Source organism: Microtus pennsylvanicus, chromosome 6 (assembly GCF_037038515.1).
Source record: "Microtus pennsylvanicus isolate mMicPen1 chromosome 6, mMicPen1.hap1, whole genome shotgun sequence".
Classification (NCBI taxonomy): Eukaryota; Metazoa; Chordata; class Mammalia; order Rodentia; family Cricetidae; genus Microtus; species Microtus pennsylvanicus.
Genome location: NC_134584.1, coordinates 116,513,419 through 116,535,845, shown reverse-complemented (window position 1 = coordinate 116,535,845; position 22,427 = coordinate 116,513,419). Strand labels below are relative to the sequence as shown.

The window sequence follows — 22,427 nt, the reverse complement described above, 5'->3', positions numbered from 1 at the left end:
GTTTCTCTGACCTGGACTGATACACAGAAGGCTATTAAAGACATGCTTAGCTAGGGTGGATTTCTCTCACCTTAATGTCCAAACAAGGCTTGGCTGTGCTGTGTTTTAAGACACTGCAGGATGAGGGAGCGGAGCTCCTAGGGCAAAGGCCACTGCAAACTTTTCACCATTGCTCTTTTGACAATCTACTTAAAAATAACTGTACTGTTGCACGGTTTTCCAACAAGAGGGGATCCATTTTAAACTGTGCCATGTTCTCTGAACAGGTGGTAGGACAGAGATGACTGAGAGGAGAGAAAAATGACCAGCTTAAATATGAACTATGTCACTCCAGGCTTTTAAAAAATGGAGTCATTTTCAGAACCCATGAAAACTTAATTTTATACTCTACACATCTAGAGACTAAGTAACAAAACTAATATTAATTTAAATTCACGTGTTCCTCTGTCTTCCATCTGCCCCCCACCACAACACCACCTGAGCAGACCTAATTGCTACCCCGAGTGACCAGTCCCCAGGGCCAGCTGCTCTATAGTCACACATCTGTAGATCTTCCCCCTGGGACTGGCAAGACACATATGAATGTCCCCTTCACTGTGACAGACCTAAGTTCAAGTTCTAGTATGTACATATGTGTATGTGTGCCTGTGTACGTGTGTGTGTGTACGTGTGTGTGTGTCCCCACGTCCTCTTGACAGGATCTCATGTATTTCTAGCTCTAAAACAATACACTTCTGATCCTCCTGCCTCCGCCACCTGAGCGCTGTAATCACAGCTGTGCATCATCACACCCACCTGGCCTAGGTGGTGCCGCCACCCGGGGCTTCGTGCATGCTAGGCCGACACTCTGCCAACTGAGCCACATCCTAGCTCCTCTGCTGAGCTCCCAGGCCCGAAGCAAGACTTCTTATCACTGTAACTCCTACCAGGAAACCCAGCAGGTTTGGAAAGAAAACAATGCTCTTTGGTGTCCCCCTAAAACTCATTTGTTGAAGGGTCAGTGCCCCCTGCAAACAGAATCCAGGGCCTTTGGGAGGTCACAGGATCTTGAGGCCTCTACCTCATGGGTAGCCCATGCATTGTGGACTTGGATTTATGGGTTTGGAGGAGCTTTTCTTCAGCTTTGCCTGAACAAACATTTCTTCTATAACATTCAGCTTTAGTAGACTTAGAGCAACTGAGCTAAGCAACCATAGCCCGAAAACATGAGCTCAAACACCCCTTTCCTCCTTTAGGTTGATTTTCTAGGGTACTTTCTCACAGCAACTGAGATGTAACCAACATAATATCCAACAATTATCCGTAACATTCTAAACTGTTAGTTGTTGTTAAATAGCCAATGTACTGCCACAAAGAAAATCACCACCTGATGATTTCAGGCGCAGCAGAGTGAAGGAGAATCAAATAGGCAGGACTTTCTAATAACTTGATCTGTTGTCCTCTTCTGCACACATGTGGTGCACATACATACATACATGAAGGCAAGACACACACAGACGGGACAGTGACAAACAGCAACTCTACAGGGCTTGTCTTCTCTGCTGATGCAGACATTCATTCCCTTCAGGAAGGGAATGCAATGTCCACGGAGTCAGGGCACTGTGGTTTGGGGTGATTCATGGCATGACTCACAAGGCTGCAATGTTCGTGTCACCTGGAACTCTGCGGCTATGAAGCAGGCCTTCTGAGGAGCCCGGAGACAGCCTGTGCCAGCACTTTTGCCCCAAACTAGTCATTTGTTCTTTGGAGAATGTGTTTTACAGGTGACACTCCCTCACAGACTCCCTTTTCTGTTTTTGTGAGCTTCCAGAAGCCACATGAAACGGTTTAGGGCAGTGAAAGCCCTGTATGTGACACCGTACTGGCAAGCATGTGTATCGGCACATTTGTGTAAACCCACAAAATCCACACCCACCCGAGGGAACCCAATGTGAGCCACAGTCTGGGTTACCATGTGGTGTCAATGTAGGTGCGCAAAATTGAACTGACATGCCATGCTAGTGGGGAAGTGAGGGTACTGGACGGGGGACTGTGCATATGTGGGTTGGGGAGAGATGCAGCGTTCCTGTTCCTTCCTCTCAATTTTGTTGCCACTTACAATCGCCCTAAGACATACGGTTTAGTTAAAAAAATTTTTTTAGTTGTGTCTGAGCATAGCTTTGTGTACATGAGTGCAGTGCCCACCGAAGCCAGAAGAGGGCACTAGATTCCCTGGAACTGGAGTTACAGATTGTGAGCTGCCTGATCCGGTCGCTGGGAACTCAGGTCCTAGGGAATAGAACTACACACTCTTAACTGCTGAGTCATCTCTCCAGTCCCTAAAGGCTGATATTTGTTTTGTTTTTTTCAAAGGTCTTTTCTGTTTCCACCTGAGGCAGTGTCATTTGCTGCTAACACTTCAATCAGCAGAATGTACCCTCTGGCAGACTGTGGATGGCATGAGCTCCAGCAGGAGCCCAGCAGCTACCTCCCAGCTCCTCCCAGACACAGGAGGAAAGAATTCACACTGAGGTCCCAAGACTGACAGAGCTCTCAGAGGGAGGCCTAAGCAAGGGGGGCTGTGCACTGGGAGCTAGAGACCCAAGCAAGCTTCATGCACAGTCCCACCACATCTAGGTGAACCACGGGATCTTCTTAGTGTGTTTTCTGTAGCCAAGCCACAAAAGGGAAGTGAGAACAAGCGACGGAAGTCCGGGGGGGGGGGGGGGGAGGGAAGCTGCCCATGCAGTATTAAAGAGAAGGAGGGAAAGAAATGGCACCAGGCTGCTGGATTCTGAATGTCATTTTATAAACATTTATGTGTATGTGTGTGGGTAAGTGCATGTACATATAAGTGCTTGTGGGGTACAGAAAAGGTGTTGGGTCCCCTAGAACTAGAGTTACAGGCAGCTCTGAGTCACTAGACGTGGGTGGTTGGACCTGAATTCAGATCCTGTAAGAGCAGCAAGTGCTCTTAACCACTGCACTGTCTCTGTGGCTTCCAAATGCATTTCAAAGGGTGACACCAACAGTGTGTATGCTACCCCTTCACTCTGATTCTCCTCCAGCCATTTCTTCTTTGTACCCAAGAATATGGTGCTTATTTACTTTCAAAATTTTCCCTCATACAGATCCTGTATTGAATGACTTTACAAGTAGTTTCCCTGGGCTGACCTCCCAGAATCTTCTAGAAAGCTGCTATGGCCAATCAAATACCTGGGTCTCATCCTAGACCGACTCAGTCAGCTTCAGATTGCATAATAAATGTAAGACATCCCCTGGCTCATCTGGCCTGTTCCTGTTGCCCAGAATGCTTCTAGGGCCTCTCCCCCACATCCGCATACTCTGGTACCACCCCCCCCACCTACACAACTGCCCTCATCTCCTCTTCCCTGCACAGCCGCCCTCACCATCTCTTCCCTGTTCGCATTCGTCTTTACAGGACTGCACCTGCTTCACATCAACTGCCATGAAAACAGACTGCAGCTCGCCTGTGATGTTAACAAAGTCAACTCCACAGGACCTAAAATGATTTAGATTAGGTTAGCCCCTGTGAGGGGTCATCTAGACTCGGTTCACTGAGGTTGGAAGACCCTAGTTCTGGGTGGCGCCATTCCAGTCTGTGCCCTGGACGGCATAAAAGCAGATCGTGAGCTGAGCACCAGCATCCACCTTCTCTGCTCGCAACTACGGATGCAATGGGACCAGCGGCCCCAAGCTTCTACCGCCCTGCTCTTTCGGCCACAGTTGACCATAACGTCAAACCATGAGCCCACATAAACCTTTCTTCCCTTCAGCTGCTCTGCCAGCAACAGAAAACGACCCAACACACTGCCCTATCCCACACCAATACTATGGTCCTTGGCACATAAGGACTTGACACTGAGCACACAACCAGAGTGGGAACTGATGGGTTCCAAGCCCGCAGAACCCGTGACTGGAATGAAATGACCCCCAGCTGTTTGGAGAGGGCACGAGTGGCCAGCACAGCAGCTGAGAGCATTCACCATTACTTGCCCAGGCGAGGATGTTTGCCCTCAGCTGGCTGGTGCCCTCACGGCAGCTGCACTGGAAGGCTGCTTGAGAAGGAGGATTCTGTTTGTGAGTCAGCTAGCTGAACCTCATCTTCCTGCGCTTCCATGTCCCATGCTCACCATCACTATGGCTGCTGGGAAACCCAAATTTACAAAGTGGTATGGACTCCAAAAAGGCTTCAAGAGCCCGGGCCTCAGCTCAGGTGCTGTGGTCCCACCTCCCGACACCCTCCCCAGGCTGTGGCACAGGCAAAAGGGTGCTTCTCGCTCTCCTCGGGGAGCCTGGCCTCAACTGTGCAGAAGGAAACTGCACTGGCTGTGCTCTGTGCCACAGGAGAAAGCTAAGAGTTTGTCTCTGAGAGCCATGTGGCTTGAAGGAAGATGGAATTTACATAGGGAGGCCATGTTTTCTGAACAGAGACTGGGAATTCAGCATATATTAGACTTAACAGAGGGTTGGGGTAGGGGCTGCCGGTAAAGTGTAGACTGTGGGACATGGGGACCTGTGTCTGGATCCTCGGCACCTATAAGAAGCCACGTGTGGTTGGTCAAGCATCTGTGACCCTAGTGCTGGGGTGGAGACAGGCAGGTTTCTAAAGTTCGCTGAATGGACAGTCTACTAACAGGTGGGGCTGAGAGACTTTGTCTTTTTAAAAAATTAACGCTTTTAACTTATTATTTAAAATTTTTTTTATTTATTATGTATGCCTGTATGCAGGAAAAGGGCACTAGATCTCATTATAGGTACCTAGGAGGACCACGTGGTTGCTGGGAATTGAACTCATGACCTCTGGAAGAATAGCTAGTGCTCTTAACCTCTGAGCCATCTCTCCAGACCCCTTAACTTATTCTTTGACAATGACATATACATATACAATGTATCTTTAAAAAATTTATTTATGTTAAGTGTATTGGTGTTTTGCCTGCCTGCTGCCTATGGAGACCAGAAGAGGGTGAACCTGGAGATGGTTGTGAGTTGCCATATAGGTGCTGGAAAGCAAACCCGGGTACTCTGAAGTTCATGCTCTTAGCAGCAGAGATGGCTCTCCAGTCTACACAATGTATCACGATCGATTCCACCCTCAAGTCCCTCTGGACCCCACAAAACATGCTCCTTCCACCTTCATGACCTTCCTAAAAAAACAGTAACCCACTGGGTCCAATCAGTGCTGCCTGCATGAGCACAGGCAACCCAGCAGGGGCCACATCCCTGATATTCATGACTTTCCTTCCCCCAGCAAATACCAATTGACAATAGCTCTTCAGCTTGGGTGAAGCCGCCCCCATCTACTCTGGCATTACTGGCAGGCTTGGTCCTGTGCAGGTCCCTATAGCCGCTGTGAGCCCATGAGTGCATCAGTCTGTTTAGTCCTGAAGAGAGCACACTCCTCCAAATCCTCGGCGCAGACTCTTTCTGCCATGTTTCCTGAGCCTTGTGGGAGTAGATACAGATGGAGAGATCCTGTCTAAAAAGGTAGGGTGGAGAGCTGGAGAGTTGGCTCAGTGGTTAAGAGCTTTGCCTGTTCTTCCAAAGGTCCTGAGTTCAATTCCCATCAACCACATGTGCTCACAACAATCTGTAATGAGATGTGGTGCCCTCTTCTGGCCTGCAGGGACACATGCAGGCAGAACACTGAATACATAATAAATAAATAAATCTTAAAAAAAGGTAGGGTGTATTATACATGACTTCTACGAGCATGTGTACATATGTACACACACATAAGCTACACATGCGTATGTACATATACAGGACAGCTATGGAAACATCTACAGTGTATATAGGAGTTTGGGGATCGAGAGGTAGCAAGCAGCACGCACAGCATCCCAGGAACAATGGGAATGAAGATTCACAAGAGACAATGACCTCCAAGCAGAAAGAGCCACCCCCGCAGAGAAAGACACAGCCTATGACCCCAACAGTACAGCCTATGACCCCAACAGTACAAACTATTTGGCTTAGTCTTGTGCAACTAACCCTTCCTTGTCCCAGTGAGAATGTGAGGTAGACAAAACTTTCGAGAGCCAGCTGGTGCTCCCCCTCCCCCCCCAGCAGCCATGGCAACAGCACTTCTAAACAAACAGTGTGAACAAAATCAAATGTGTTATCAACTCCTGGAATCCAGGTTTTAACTCACTCCTGTCACACATTACTGTCCACAACTCTCTTCTTTCCAGGCTGCTCAAAGTCTGTTCCTCCACTGGATGCTCCCCTTACTAATGGTACTGTTTCAATCCAGCTGTGTAAGAAAAGAAATTAATAAACACTGGAGGAATAAAGATGGTACAAACTGTAGGTTGATGCTGAAACTGGCAAGGGACAGTGGGCATCATTATCATTCCCCAGATCTGTTTCCTGGTTACAAAGGAAAAGCAGCATTGGCCAAAAGATGTCTCCAGTTGTGACCCAACTAAAAACAGCTGGTGCCAGGACACTACTGATATCACGGTGTTTTAGATCTGAAACACACAGAAGGTCACACTCTTTTTTTTTTTGTTGTTTTGTTTTCTGTTTTTTCGAGACAGGGTTTCTCTGTGGTTTTGGAGCCTGTCCTGGAACTAGCTCTTGTAGACCAGGCTGGTCTCGAACTCATAGAGATCCGCCTGCCTCTGCCTCCCAAGTGCTGGGATTAAAGGCGTGCGCCACCACCGCCCGGCAGGTCACACTCTTATCATGGCTTGTCATCAGGGGCAAACCTATGCCCAAGTCACAGGCCACCCTATGAAGCATGCAAGCCAAAAAGGAACAGCTGATGACTGCCACAGAGAGGCGGACCCATCTGTGACCCTCCCCATCTATGTCTTTTAATAGTGCTCTTAAGGACGGATGTATATATGTGTGTGTGTGTATGTATGTGTGTATGTGTGTGTGCTTGTGCGGGTTTACGGGCACCACCTGTGTGCAGACACCCACAGAGGCTAGAAGGGGATGTTAGGCCACCTGGAACAGGCCACTGTGTGCTGTCTGAAGTGGGTGCTGGGAACTGAACTTGGGTCTTCTGCAGTGAGCGCTGGTAGTGAGCCATCTCTTCAGCTCCCTCTTCTCGTCTTTCTAGACTTCAGCTCTGCAGAGCTGGCCAGTTACCTTGTACAGCATCCTTCAAGTCAGGGTTGGCTAGTTTCTATGGTCACACTGTGGTTGTAGGTTAGGGGCAGGAAGGCTATGGAAATGCTGAGGTGACTGTATCTACTGGGAAGAACAGTCTCCTATGGGTCAGTGGGCTACATGGTTCCGAGGGTTCTCCACTGCAACCACCACGTTTCCTTTCATAGGTAATAAACACATTGGAGATCATTTGGGAAAATATAAAAATCCATTTCTCTCAAATTCTTGCCTAGTGCTCAGTACCCACCAGTGGATCCACCTGCAACAATGACCACCGTGGCAAGGATGATGTCCCCGCCCCATCTCTCTCTGGCTACCTTCCTGTCTCCCGAACAACACACACTGGGCTCTTTGAGCTTGCCTAGCCTGGCTCTGAACTCACGATTCTCTTGCTTCAGCCTCCTTTAATGCTTAGTTTCAAGGTGTTCTATTCCAGGCCATTGTAAGAGACACACTGCATCTCCTCTGTCCCATTTGTCAACACATTCATTCATTCATTCATTCATTCACTCACATATGGATGGCAGTTTACTCTAACTATAATCCAGCACAGTCCCTTGCTGTTCAAGCCGCCTTAGCTCAGCCACCGGCCTTTTCTGAGGCTGGCTCTTTTGGGTCCCTTCCTACTTTTCAGCACAAAACACTTCAGGCTCACAGAGTTTTCCTGCCCTGGCACCAAGCCAACTAGGTCTCTGAAGACATTAGAGTTTTAAATGTCATCTGATTCCACTCTGGAAGCCTCTCTCTGGCGGCAACAGGGTGGAAGACAGACGGGGACTGTGCGTGGAGGAAGGCAGGCCAGCGGGAGCCGGAACAGCCTGGAGCCAATGGAAGCCGGAGCCTGAGTGGGCAGTTATGGCGTGGAGGAGACAGACTCCAGAGCCCAGAGCCCAGAAGTGATGCCTTGGCACTGATTAGATGCTGAGGGAAAAAGGGGAGGAGGCCTTTCGCCAACAGCTCTCAACTCTCTCCTGGGGAGCCTGGTAGCACATTAAAGGTAATGGAGGGGATAGTGAGGTGGCTCAGTGGGTAAAGAACTTGTCTGTAAGCCCAATGACCTGACTCCATCCCTAGGAGAGAGCCAACCCCACAGAGTTGTCCCCGACCTCCATACACTTGCTGGCTGTGTACCACCTCCCCATATAAATACCCAGTAATAATGAAGATGGAAATAAGGGTCTGGGGAGATGACTCAGTGGGTAAAAGGACTTGTTCTTAAACTAGGAGGACCTGAGTTCAAATCCCCAGCACATGAAAGCTGGACATGTGGCTCCATGTGCTTGAGGTCACAGTCAGCTGATCCTAGGACCTGGCTGGCAGGCTAGTCCAGCCACAACGGTGAGCTTCAGGGTGAGGTCCTGTCTCAAAAGACATGTATGTAGCCAGCAGCAGATGACGGTGCTGACACACTCTTCTAGTGTCTGTGTGGACACGCAGATGTGCCCACCCCACACACCATATAGAAAAGGGACAGGGGACAACCTACTTGGAAGGAGGAGTGTGACCACCAGGATTGAAGGTGGCCGTGCATGAGGTTAGTGACCTTCAGACTGGGGAGAGGGAGGAGGTCAGCAAGTGTCTTGGCACAGACAGTGCTGCTGTAGTTGGTGGAAGGAGGAGTAAGGTCAAAATGCTATGCCTGACTGCAGTATAGGGGCAGGAAGGGGAAAGGTGGAAAGCCGACTGTGGGGGACACAGACAAAGACGTCACAGGAGCATAGAGAGACCAGCTGTCAAGAAAATGACGAACCGTGATAAACAGGCCAAGTAGGAGAAATGTATTGGTATCTGTTGTGGAATAATCTTTTTGTATACTGTGCCTTCTGGTTGGTTTACTAGAGAGCGGAATGGCCAATAGCTAGACAGGAAGAGATTAGGTGGCACTTCTGGACAGACAGACAGAGAGGAGACGATATGAACCTAGGCATGGGAGAGATGCCAGGCGACAGAGAGGAAACAGGAAGTGGGGGAAAAGTCACGTGGCAAAACAGAGATGACTACACATGGGTTAATTTAAGTTATAGGAGCTAATGGGACAAGGATACGCTATATGCCAAGCTTTCATAACTAATAATTAGTCTCCATGTCATTTTTTATGAGCTGGCGGCCCAAAGTAAAGTCTGTCTATAGTTTCCACTGGATCTGGAGATTGATTTCAAAGAACGGGTTTAGTGGAGCCATGAGATGCAAGTAACTACAGAGTGACGACAAAACGGTAGGTAGGGACACAGCCTCGACTAGGAAGTCGAGCCCAGGCACCCTCAGAAGAGAGGCGTCAGAGTGACACGAGTCACTGTGCTTTCCACTGAGGCATGCGGAGACTGAGGCACGTTTCCCTGCAGGGAAGGAAAGCCAGAGAAGGAGACAGAACAGGAGGGTGAAGAAACGGAGTTTCCTGTAAGTGAAGGAGGGGGTGTCCAGTCGCGACAGCAGAAGACGATAAGCATCACACAAAAGAGCGCCAAGAGAGCCTCAGTGATGTACTTTCTACACACTGAGTTTAGATTCACAGAACCCATGTAAAAAGCTAAGTTTGAGGAGCAAGTACCTGACACCCCAGCTCTAGGAAGGTGGAGACAGGAGGCTCCCTGGAACTCCCTGGAAGCCAGTCTAGCTGAACTGGGGAGCTCCAGGTTGAGTCAGAGACCTGGTCTCAAAAATAAGGTGGAAAGAAGCAGAGAAAAACAGCCAAAGTCAACTTCTGGCCTTTCTGCATGGCACACCTGCTTGTGTGTGTATACCCACAAACCTCAAATAAAGAAGTCAAGGAGGGAAGGGAGGGAGAGGAGGAGAAGGGAGGAAGTAGAGAGCAATCGAGGAAGACACCTGACCTTACCTCTGGCCTCCCTACTCATCCTGACACACGTGCAGCGCCACTGCACCTGGGGACATGTACATACACAGATACACAGAGAATGTGCTTACATTTTTGTCCGAACATTTAAGGCTCTAGCCCTGTGGCAGGAGGGGTACTGGGTTTCATCTTGCTGCCCGCTTGAGTGAAGGCCGATTTTATGTTTTAAAAGTGTGTTAGGATGAAGAGTATGCAACAAGAGACCACAGGGCACCACCAAGACTTCAACATTTCTGACCCTTACAGAGAAAGCCTGCCGTGATTTTAAAACTGTCATGATTTTAAATTTCAGTCTACCAGAGGCAAAACCATGATCTTGCGAACTCACTTCCAAAAGTGCTAAGTAATGGTGACAGGTCTTCTAAAAACGAGGCCCACGTCACTGGTGGTTTTACAAGATAGTGGCTGTAGTCTTTACCGGAAAAAAGTAAAAAAAAAAAATATGGTGTAGTCTCTCTGGTCAGTGGTTATCTTCACCCAGCCCAGCTCAAAGGTCCTCAAGATTAGTTCACCTGCACCACAGGATACAAAGCAAAGGGAGCTGACATATTTTCTGACTGCTTTATAGGGATACAGGAACATCAACCGAGAGCACGGGAAATGACCGTACGCAGAGCTGCAGGATATAACAACAGACAGCACAGGCAAGCAATGAGCCAGCTAGCTGCGGTGGCTCATCCCTGCACGAGGAAAGAAGCAGGACAGCTGTGGTTCAAGGCCATCCTGGCTGTGGTGTGAGACCCTGGCTCACACACACCAACTGCCCAGCATGGTTATGGGCATTTTTACTGAGATCGAAAGATCTGACGTGACGTGAGTTCACTCACTCAGAAATGAACTGAGCTGGTTTCTTATGACAGTTTCCATTTTTGCATGGGAAATACATTTCCTCAATTGAAGCCCAGTTTTTGTCATTTCCAAAGTCAGGCAGGAACATTTACATTTTCAAAAGCAAAGCGGGAAAACACATGCTAACATTTCAAGATGAACTCAAAGGCAGAACAGTGATCCAGCACCTTTTGAAGCAAGTTCTTCTCGAATGAAACAAGGCAGATTCCCTGCCCTGGTCACACCCCGACCTTTAGAAAACACACAAGAGAGACAGATTCGTGCAGAGACGTGTCAACACCTCCAGATTGTCTACTTGGGAATTAATTTCTTTTAGATGCCATTGAAACGTGGCTCCTTCAATGACCTTGCGACTTCATGCAAAAGGTCACGTCAAAGGCACACCCCTTTATTGTGGCTACTGTGCCTGTCATTTTATGTAGTTCTGGAGGCCAACAGGCTGAAGACAGGTGTCAGGATGCTTAGGCTCCTCCTGGCTTATCCATGCAGACGTACTTCTCCTTATGTAGTGGAGACAGAAACAGGGTGGGGGTCGGGAGAGATTCAGTGAGGAGATTCTCTTCCTCATTAAAAAAGTTCATCGGGTTCTTCTCTGCCACAGTATACAAATGGCACTAAATACCACAGACACCCTCTTTCCATTTCCTTTCCAAACAGAACAGTGAGAAGGAAGAGGGGGAGGAGGAAGAGAATGTGTGGCTTTTCAGATATAGCAAGCCTCCTGAATAAAAACAAAGGGGCAGTAGGAGTTCCAAGAATTTATCTTTCACAGAAGTCCAGACCAGAGTGCTACGGGAGCTCTAAGGGCCTCTGTTTTGCCTTCGTAAGGGGGACAGTCTGAGCAGGACAAACAGAGCTCAAGCCCCACCCCCTCGGAGGTGGCTCTACTTACAGCATTATGCTCCAGCTCCAAGCTACTCCCATGCTTCTGGCAGCTCCTTAATTGTAACCCGCTGCTATAACTGTCTCCAAACAACTTGAAGCTGCACATGGCTTTCTAAAGTGTTGTCAAGGGAATGAATGCTTCTCCACAAGTCCCCAGCCCCGCAGGAACAAGGGCTCTCTCTCTGCAGCGAGTTTCTGAACAGAGCGCTCTCCGCTCCCAGGCCTCTTGCACCAGAGCAACAGCACAACACCAGGGCCCCCTCACCGGTTACTCTTGGGGGAAGGTGGCTGCTCTGTCCGTCTCCCTCCACACTAACATATACTCAGCCATGAAGAGACATGCTCAGTTAAAGGTATCATCTCACAGGGCAGCGCACACAGCATGCTGAAGCCCAGCACCAGCACTCACAGGCTGCTCCTGTCTAACTGTCACACACAGAAGATCCTCTTACGCCTCTAGCACCTCTAGTCTGGATGACTACATGATGGGCCTTCAAAGCAGCCACTCCACTATGTCTGTTCCCTTCTGCTTTTATGTGGGTGCCAGGATCTGAACTCAGGTCCTCCAGTTTGCACAGCAAGCACTTCACCCCTGAGCCACCTGAAGCAGGTCTTGAAGGATGGACATGAACTTAGCTGCTCCAAAGTAGCTCCTGCTTCCACCCAGACTCCTCTACCCCGTTCAGAGTGGCCCTTAAAGAAATGTACAAAACGAGACCATACAATCTCTTCCCGAGAACTTGCCAATGCCATTCACAACCCTGCAACAAAACGTCAGCTTCAGCACGAACTGAGTGGTGTCACGAATGTGTCCTTTTCTCCCTCCCTTAACCCTAACTAGCGGTGTGACATGTGTATGAAGCCCATGATGACATTTCTGAAGAAGTTTCTGACTATGATGGTGGTGAATACCGTCCTCAGCCCCCCTTTCTGACTATGATGGTGGTGAATACCGTCCTCAGCCCCCCTTTCTGACTATGATGGTGGTGAATATCGTCCTCAGCCCGCCTTTCTGACTATTATGGTGGTGAATACCGTCCTCAGCCCCCCTTTCTGACTATGATGGTGGTGAATACCGTCCTCAGCCCCCCTTTCTGCCCACAAGGGGATGGAAGGAAGCATCTGACTTCCTGCTCTCGGGCCCCACTGCAGGAGGAGGTGGCAGTAGACATCTCCATGCCAATAATATGGATTGGAAATTTTATGTAGGGGACAGACTTGGACCTCGGCCCAACCAAGACAGGAGCTGTTGGGGAGGCAGGTAGGAGAGCACAGAGATGAGGCAGCCACATACCAAAGAGAATCCACACCAGGAGGGTGTACAGACATGCCTGTAACCCTGACACACGGAGATGGTGGCCGAAGGAGCCTAAGGTTGAGGCTATTCTGGGCTGCAGAGCTCAGATCCTACCTCAAGACAAATGAGCATGGGCTGGAAAGATGGCTCAGCAGTTAAGAATGTTAGTTGCTCTTTCAGAGAACAGCTCTAAGTTGTTAGCAATACCAGGTTGGGTGGCTCACAACCACCTGTAACCCAGCTCCAGGGGCTCCAAAGTGCGCCCCCTCACAAAGATATTTGAAAACAAATCTTTAAAAACTATGACAAAGCTGTCCTGTCCTGTATCAGCTCCCCTGTAGGAAAAGCTAGAGCATAGCAATGTTCCCTTTACTAAGAGAGGAAACCTATGCAGCGAGCCTGGGGTCCTTCTGTCTCCGGTGCTGTCCTTAAGTACTAGCTGGACCCCAGCCGGCAGAGGACATGGCAGACACGGTATCTGCGGCTCTTCTCAGGATCTCACTGCTGTTTGAAATCCTGCCCTTAGACTTCCGACCTCACTTGTCACTAGGCCTGGGTAAGAAGGTTAGAGCGCAGTGAAGTGACTGAACAACACAAACCACTCAAGAGACAGAAGTCTGGGAATACCGTAGGCCCCACAGAACAGACTATACTCAGTTCTTCAGAGGCACAGGCAGCTGGTCATGATGAATGTGAATATGACTAGAAAAACCAGGTTTCAAAATGTATCCATTAGTGCTGAATCCTCTTTCCAGTTGTTCCTAGAGAAGGGAAATGCTTCTTGGTAAAGAGCTAGGAACAATATGGCACAGTGGAGTGTCTGCCTCCTTCAGGATGCGGACTCCAAGAAGGAAAACAAAAGATGGCACCCCTCAGTGCTTCTTAACCAGCAGATTTTTTAAACCAGTCTATCTGTCTCCCACTTAGGACATACACGGCCAGTAAGCTGGTTTCACCGAGTGTTCACGTTGTGTGCAGCTCTGTGGAATGCAGGGGTTTGAGACGGTGAGAGTTCCACTCCAGGTGCCTTCCTCTGGCTCTGGAGAGCTTCGATGAGTTGTCATCACGCTGTTTAAGAGTCTCCTACACAGAGCCTGTAGTTCATCAGCCAGCCCAGAGCATCCACTGACTCCCACACTGGCCAAACACGTGCCGCCACACCCACATCTTATGTGGGTGCTGGGAATTTGACGCCAGGTCCTCAGGCTCGCACAGCAAACACACTCTTACCCACTGCGCCACCTTCCAAGCCTTGGGGCTCGTTCACTCGCTTGCTTCCTTCCCTCCTTCCCTCTCTTTTTTAGAAAGGCTTTATCTTTTTACCAATGACACATTCACTGTGCCAAAACCTTACTTCACCTATGTATTCTTTTCCTGACATCTCTGAGAAGGAAGCGGATGCCTTTTCTCCTATGATGGAAGATGGAGCGTGGCAAGTAAGGAGCACAGCCTGACTTTCCTTCGGTCAAACCAGCAGAGGAAAGGAAGATGTCTGGACTTTTGAATTTTCATACACAGAAGATATTCTGGGGATAGGACCCAAGACTAGCAAAACACTTCATGTAATTTTATGTTATTTTTTATTTTGTGGATGGACCCTAACACCAACAAAATTCATGCAATTTTATGTCATTATACGTTTAACTCTGACCTATATGACGTGAGGTAAGGGATCAGGCTCTGGATAGTTCAGATTTTTTAGCCTGGACATTTCCCACTTCACTCTGTGACAACTTGGGACTTTTGTCATCACTGAGTCCCATGGGATACAGGAGCGGCAAACATCAGCCCATCACCGTGTGGTTTGGTTGTTTGCAGTAAGGCCCTGGAAGATAGCCCAACTCTGTTCTGCAAGCGTGAGGTCAAGGGCACTGCTTGAGGATGCGCAGCCTTCGCCTCTGTGAGGACAGGCCTGCCATCCCACCTGAGCCTTCGATCCCCTGCCTTCTTCAGGCTTCTGTGGCTTAGGAGGCAAAGAAGTCATGGGAAGAAGCACTTAGTTTTCCGGCTGTAACCAGAGCCTGCCATTTGTCACAGCCCACAGCCCCCGCATCTCCGCCCTTAACCCAGAATCCTAACTTGCAAATTATTCATTTATATTATAGCTTCAGTACACAAAATGATAGCCTTTCTCCTCTGAAAAGATGAGGCAGCTTTCTGAGACTTGCTGCCTGCTACTCGAACCAAATGCCTCCTCATTTGTCTTAATTATGCTTCCTTTATGGATTATAAGGAGGTTGTAGGTCCCTCTTTGACAGCACGAGAAGAACCGATTAGCACATCACATAATAGGTAGCGTGGTTCTGACTCCCAAGGCTTCAGAGTTCCTATGTGGAAAAGCACTTTACTGAATCTCAACCATAAAATGAGGTTACTGTAAGGATGACGAAGGAGATGGGAAAATCCAGAACATAAGCAAAGGTCAAAGTGTCGGGGTAACAGAGGATGGATCAATCAGACAAACAGCACCAACTACAGCTGAGCTGTACTGCTAACTCCAAATGGCACCCCACACCGGACAGCAACACTTCCCTCTATGTTCCAGCCACAGTCTAACGAGAACTGTATTGATTTATTTCTGCATTTGAAACCCTCCTCTCTAATCAGGGCCTTCATGACCACACCATGGCAATCGCTGTCGCACACAAACACATACCTTTAGCCGAAGGGATGAAGCCTAAGAACAGCACCAGTTGGCAAGTGCTTATTGCCATAGAAGCCAGACCGGATACTCTGGCGATCCGCAGGAGGTCCGAGGGGGTCATGACTACAATAGTTCCCTTGAAAAACTCACATATGAATGGGTTTTAACCAAATAAGATGAAGAAAGAGCATTAAAATGTTTAATTACATTTATCTATTTATGTGTATGCAAGCTCTTGTTCATGTAACAGAGTATGTGTGTCAAGATCAGAGGCCAACTTTTACGAGTTGGTTCTTCCCTTCTACCACATGTGGGTCTCAGGAATCAAACTCAAGTCACCAGGCTGACAAGAGCCTTTCCCTGCTGCGTATTTAGAACACTTAACTCCAAGAGCTTCAGACTTATCCTTTCAAGCAGTTGCTAGGAAAGCCTTATAGTAGGCAGATAAAAACACATGAGACCTAGATCCATTAAAAGATAAAAGACTCACCCCCCCCACCCCAGATCCTGACAAGAGATGGATAGGGTATCATGAGCCTGAAGGAGTGGTGCAGACTCAGACAGACCGCAGAACCCAGCCTACTAGAAGAATCCTAAGACATGCAGTAGGCGACCCTGGTTCCTCAGAACCCTCCTGGCAATTGTTCAGAAGCTGCTACAAACTCAAAGTGCTGAGAAAAGATGAAAACGTCAAGGAAATCAAAAGACTGTTTGGAGAGCATCACTCTGCAATGCCTTTGGTTCACAGCAAGGACCTTAGTGGGTGTGGCTGCCTGGGTGGCTCAGCTTCAGCATCAAGGAAACAAAGATGGGTTAAAGGTTACTTAGTTATGTGTGTAAGTGAATCAAGAAAAAGGGCTTTGGGAACTAACCACATGCTCTGTATACAGTGAACAACACTAGGGATAGTCCTTAAATCCCAGTGACTTTAAACTTTCAGTCATCCCTAGAGTGGACGTTGACAGTTTCTATGCCACTATGAAACTTGGCTCCCCTCTAAAGCTTAGGCTAACTTCCTTCAGTATTTTCCTCCACACCATTCATCCATAAGTCAAATCTTAGATCTAGATGTCAACGCAGGACTGCCAATAACTAGGCCTGGAATGTACCCAAGCTAACAGTATGACACAATGCTCCTTATGGCACAATGCTACGGTTACATCCATACACAACACCAGACAAAGTCCTGCAGCGCAAGGCAAAGGGAGCACTTCAGCATCAATGTACATATAACAACACACAAAACTAGAAAGAGACTATCCCTCCACCACACACATGTACATATAACAACACACAAAACTAGAAAGAGACTATCCCTCCACCACGCACGTGTACATATAACAACACACATAAAACTAGAAAGAGACTATCCCTCCACCACACACATGTACATATAACAACACACACAAAACTAGAAAGAGACTATCCCTCCACCACGCACGTGCAAAGCCACACGCTTCCACGTTACTTGGAATTTGGTCTCGTGTGACACAGTCAACTTCACCCCACATATCAAGAAACTGGGTCCTACAAAAGTTCAGATGGCCAGGCTTCTCACTCCACCCTTGTTAGATCAACCAGAAAGCAAAGAAGCAAAGCCATTTCCATTGCTGACTGACTCATCAAAGATTAAAAAAAAAATCGTGGTAACTCTGTGCTCTCCAGGACTGAATGCTAAACAGTATGGTAACAGGTCCCCAGAAATTTATAAAAATCTGGAAGGTGCACCGGACCTTCCAGGACCCGGATCTCTGTACAGAGCCACTTTAATGTCACTTCACAGGCACAGAAAGAGTCATTTTCAAACCCCTGTCACCTGCATCGTCTCCAAGCACAGCTGAAGGGGGGGGCAGAGCTTCCATCAGGTCAACAACATGGGGCTGGATTCAGAAGAGCCTCAGAAAGCAAGGCAAGCTCTGCAGTATTCCAAAGAAATGTCCTATAACCCAAGAGGCTATTCCCTGGGGAAGGCAGAGTTGCTAAGGCAGAAAAGACGGGGGAGCATCATGTCTATGAGTGTAGTCTTGTCCTTTTCTAAGGCTCTTAGCTGCACTGAGATATAGTTTTCCCAACAAGCCAGAAGCAAATGCCAGCCAGGGATGGCACTGGGAAAACAGCCTGCTAGAATATAAATGCTTATATTCATTTTGTTTCAACCGAGTCTCTAAGGTGCCATTTCCATTTGCAGAGCTGAGTGATAAATCACGGGAGAACCTACCCATCTCCCCTGAGCGTCATGACGTCAAACTTCAGGACACCCTCTACACAGGCCCAACCTCAGACCTCTTTCAGGTGATTAGAAGGAATTTGTTGCTGAAACTGAGTTTTCTGACTTTTTTACTTAAAATATTTCTAATGTTGCATGGTTGGAATGGCTACTTACTGGAAAGAAAAATAAATGTTAAACCAAGGAAAAGCACATGAAAAGATTAAACCAGTACATTATGTAGCAAGACTTTTGGGTAGTAAGTAGACTATATGTCGATCAAGTTGCCTTCATTCCTAGAGTGGCAAAGTTGATCTGGCTTCTTAAACCACCCAACTTTAGACCTCCGATGACATTTTTTCTACCTAGGTTAAGAACAGTGAACAAATTCATACTTTTAGATTCGCAGATTAAAAACATCACAAATTAGACAGGCAGTGGTGCTCATGTCTTTAATCCCAGCACTCGGGCAGCAGAAAAAGATGGAACTCTATGAGTTCAAGTCCAGCTTGTTCTACAGAGTGAGTTCTAGGACAGCCAAAGCTACACAGAGAAACCCTGCCTTGAAAAACCAAAAAAAGGAAAGAAAATAAAAACAAACAAAAACATCAAAACAACAAAGCACAGACATAACACAACTCTAAATGCTTATATTTTGTTTCACTGTAGTCTCGAAAGTGCCATTTCAACAAAGCTACATTATAAAAGTCCAATAGCATTGGTTGTCAAAAGTTATTAAACTAGAGACCTAAAAAGATAGCTCAGTAGTTATGAGCACTGGCTGCTCTTTCAGAGAACACAGGACCCACAAGGCCCACAACCATTTGTAACTCCAATTCCAGAGGATTCAATGCCCTCTTTGGCCTCTGCAGGCACTTCACATATATGGTGCATAAACATACATGCAGGCAAAATACGAATACATGTAAAATAAAAATAAATCTAAAAAACCAATAAAATGCAAGATCAAGACACACTGCATGTAAGTATGAAATTACCCAATAAAAATATTGTAAAAATGAATAAAAAACTAAGCTGTGTTTTAATTAGTAATTCAGATACTTTGAAATATCCTTGAAATTGATAATCTAAAAATACCACAAAATTCTAGCATTTCAGTAGTCAAATTTAACAATCTTCCAATAAAGAAAATTTGATATTTATATTAAAAATTGATTTATTGATAAAATGTTAACAATGTGTAATTTTAAGCACAACATAATATTAACATAAAATGTTAACCAACTGCAAAAAACTGGTTAAAGATGAAACTCAAGTCTATGAATGACCATGCTTGACAAGCATTTAAATGGCAACATCCTATAAACCATCAACCTTGGTGTTTTCCAAAGTACATCCAAACACAGGCCACGCTGTCTTTTGGAGCAGTAGGAACAAGAGACTATGCACCATAAACTTAAGATTCAAATCCTAGCTCAACCACTAAGTACCAGTAACCCTGATATACTTCAGATCCTCTGAGGTAATACTTTTCTACTTGGAAAGTGATGGCAGACATGAACCACAGAAGATCTATCCTTTATTTGGGAAGCGACAGACAGACAGGCATGAACCACAGGAGATCTTTCCTAACCAGGGAACAGACTTGTGTGGAGATGTAGAGTGTCTGAAACTCATTTCTTTGTAGGAGCCTCCAGGACTAAACAACACAAAAACACACTGTGTCCCTCCTTTGTCACGAGTGAGCTGGAGTCAGGACTAAGTCATCCCCAACAACTCGCAGCTAGGAAGGTTAAGAGTTGAAACATGAAGCAGATCTCCAAACACCGAGCCCAGAGCCTAGCCAGCCAGCTAATATAACCCTCTGATGTCCAATGAAAGGAAGGTGATCATTCATTCCATGCGTTTATTCTGGCACCAGGCACTAGTTTCTTTGTGAAGGGCTAGGTAAGAAACAAAAGAAATATCCTTGGCCTGGGTTTACATTGTGGCTGAGGAAGATGCACCAAGATGAGCAAAATACAGGTTCTGTTACAGTGGTAAGTGCCATGAGGAAAGACGGAGACAGTAACTGTTTCAGGATGAGCAACTTTAGAGGCAGGTGCCACGGAAGGATCTGCAACAATATCGAATCCACTGGAGTTTTCCTAAGCATTTCCCAAACAGGGACTGCTTCTGGATCCGGGAAAGGTCTGGCCTGCAGATCTAATTTGATTGATTGTCCTAACCTATGAACTGCCAGCTATGAGCTGTCATATTGGTGATCTAAATTTCATATTAACAAAGACACCTGACCCCTTAGTCCACAAAGAGCACAATGTTACAAGGCAAGGCTAGGATAGAAGAAGCCAAAAGTTTCAAGGGCACTTGGATTGCTTTTAAGTTCCAATGTCTCCAAAAACCAAAGATTAAAGTACAGCGTATGTGCTGAGTTCTGCTGGGACAGAGTTCTCAGACCGGCATACACATAATTTTCCTTTTTCTGACTTGCCAATTCTAGTGACATTGTCTACCATTAGTCTATATTTAACCAGCTTACTGGGCACTTTCTCCAGCTTTTAGCTCGCCCACCTCCGGTATTAAAAGAGCAACCCACTTTGCCTGAGGAAAGTTGCTAAAGAAAAGACAGCAGCCTCCTTGTAAATTCTGACCCGATGCTATAAGCTGGGTCTGAACCTTTTCACTACCCTGGTAAATCAAGCTAAGGTTTGGTCGCTGAAGTTTTACAGCGCTCTCTTGGTGGTTACAATCTCTGGGTCCTCGACTACAATGTATCCAAAGAATCCCGGTGGGTCTTTCCAAATTCGCAACAGTTTAACCTGTTTGTAACAAGGGAGTGGCAAACTGACAGTTGGGCTTTGAGGGTGGGGGTGGGGGTGGGGACCACCGAGATCTTACGGGGTTCTCCTTCGGCCAACGGGTGTTTGTTTGGTTTCCCCGCGCAGAACCCGGCCCGGCCCACTGTGCGGTGACTGGGAGGTAAACTTCTGCGGGGCTTGGCGGGCCGGGCGGGGCCTGTCGGGGCGAACGAGCAGCTCTTCCCGGAGCAGCCCCGCCCTGTTCGCGGCTGCGGGTCCCAAGACGGCCTGTACACCGCGTTTGGGGTTTTGCAGACCTCCCGGGGCTCCGGGGCCAGGGCGATCTTGGTGGGGAGAGGGCCTCCGGGAGAGGCCCATGGGGGTCCCCGACAGGCTTGGCGGCGGAACCACGGGATCCGCGGGCGGCCAGGCCAGAGGGAGGGAGGGATGCGGAGGCGATGGGCGGCGGCGCCCGCTCACCTGATGTACGGGCTGGCCGCCGCCAGGATGTTCTTCTGCACCGGGATCTCCTCGCCGTCGAGGACTAGGTGCGCGTCGCAGAAGCGCGCCTCCTCCCGAAACGAGCTGAGCGCCCGCAGCAGGCGCGCGGCATGCTGAGGGTCGGACACAGCGCTGCCCTCGGCCATCGCGCCTCCAGCTCCTCCGCCGCCACCCGGCCCGCCCGCCCGCCGGCCCGAATCCCGCGCGCGTCCCCGCCGTCCACTCCGCGCGTCCGCCCGACCGGACTCAGTGTAGCGCTGGAGTCAGAGCTGGAAGCCCAGCAACGCGCCTGCGCCATCGGCGGCGCGTGCGGTCGGTGCCTTTAAGGTTCCGCGACGTTGCATCATCTCTCCGCGACGCCTCCCCCGGATTCCGCCCCATCTCGCAGCAACCAATCAGAAGCCTTCTTCCTCCGGGGCTGGGCTCTGAGCCGCGGGCGCACCCAGGGTGGACGGAGTTTGGGCTGCTTTTGGGAGGAAGGGTTTAGCGGATCGGCGGAAGCGAATACGAATCCGAGTCTCTGTTATCCGAGTACTATCATTGTTGATGGAGTTGAGATGCAGAGTGAAGCTGAGGACTTAACTCCGTTCATGTCCGTTATTCCTGGGCAGAGCGCGGAGTCTGCAGGAAGCATTCATTGAAGATGTCGTGGGTGAAGCGAGAGAAGCGCTTCCTTTTTGCAAGGATATGGCAAGGACGTTGTTTTCCTCCTGCTGGGTTTGCGGTTGGGTACCAGAAAGAATGGAAGGGTTTTAAATGGGGCTGTAGGGGTAAGGTATTATGGACGTCATTAAGAAGCTGGGTGGAGCGTAAGATAACGGGTGCCCCAGGCCGTTCCATGCTAAGAGATAGTGGTCTGGATCAGGGGGTTCTGTGCACACACGCGCGCATGCACAAGATTGCAGATGTGAAGCGGGGAGGGGGTGTCTAGTTAACTGCATGGATTCCTACCTTGCAGGAAAAATAAAGTCTGAAAGGCTGGGAGATATAAAGGCTGGATGTTCAAATGGTGGGGCCAGGCTTTCCATACAGGCAGATCAATCAAGGCTGTGACAGTAAGCAACTCTGGGTGAGCTCACCCTATAGAGCAAGCCTTAAGTTTCCCTGGACGTTGCTGAAAATGCTTGGGAGTGAAGGAAGTAGCTGTCATCTTGTGCAAACATTAGGTGCCCAAACTTCCAGAAAAAAAATACTGTTTGTTTTTATTTTTGTTTTTCGAGACAGGGTTTCTCTGTGTAGCTCTGGCTGTCCTGGAACTCACTTTGTAGACCAGGCTGGCCTCTGCCTCCCAAGTGCTGGGGTTAAAGGTGTGC

The 22,427-nt window shown here is 48.2% G+C and overlaps 1 protein-coding gene across 1 annotated transcript in view; it reads right to left on the bottom strand.

Moving 5' to 3' along the window:
* Gan (gigaxonin) overlaps positions 1-21,375 on the bottom strand; it is a 56,104-nt gene extending 34,729 nt beyond the window's left edge. Inside the window, exon 1 of the mRNA XM_075977418.1 lies at positions 21,094-21,375. Within this exon, the coding sequence (XP_075833533.1) occupies positions 21,094-21,260 (167 nt within the window). The 5' untranslated portion in view covers positions 21,261-21,375. The remainder of the gene's footprint in view (positions 1-21,093) is intronic.
* Between the last annotated feature and the right edge of the window lie 1,052 nt (positions 21,376-22,427).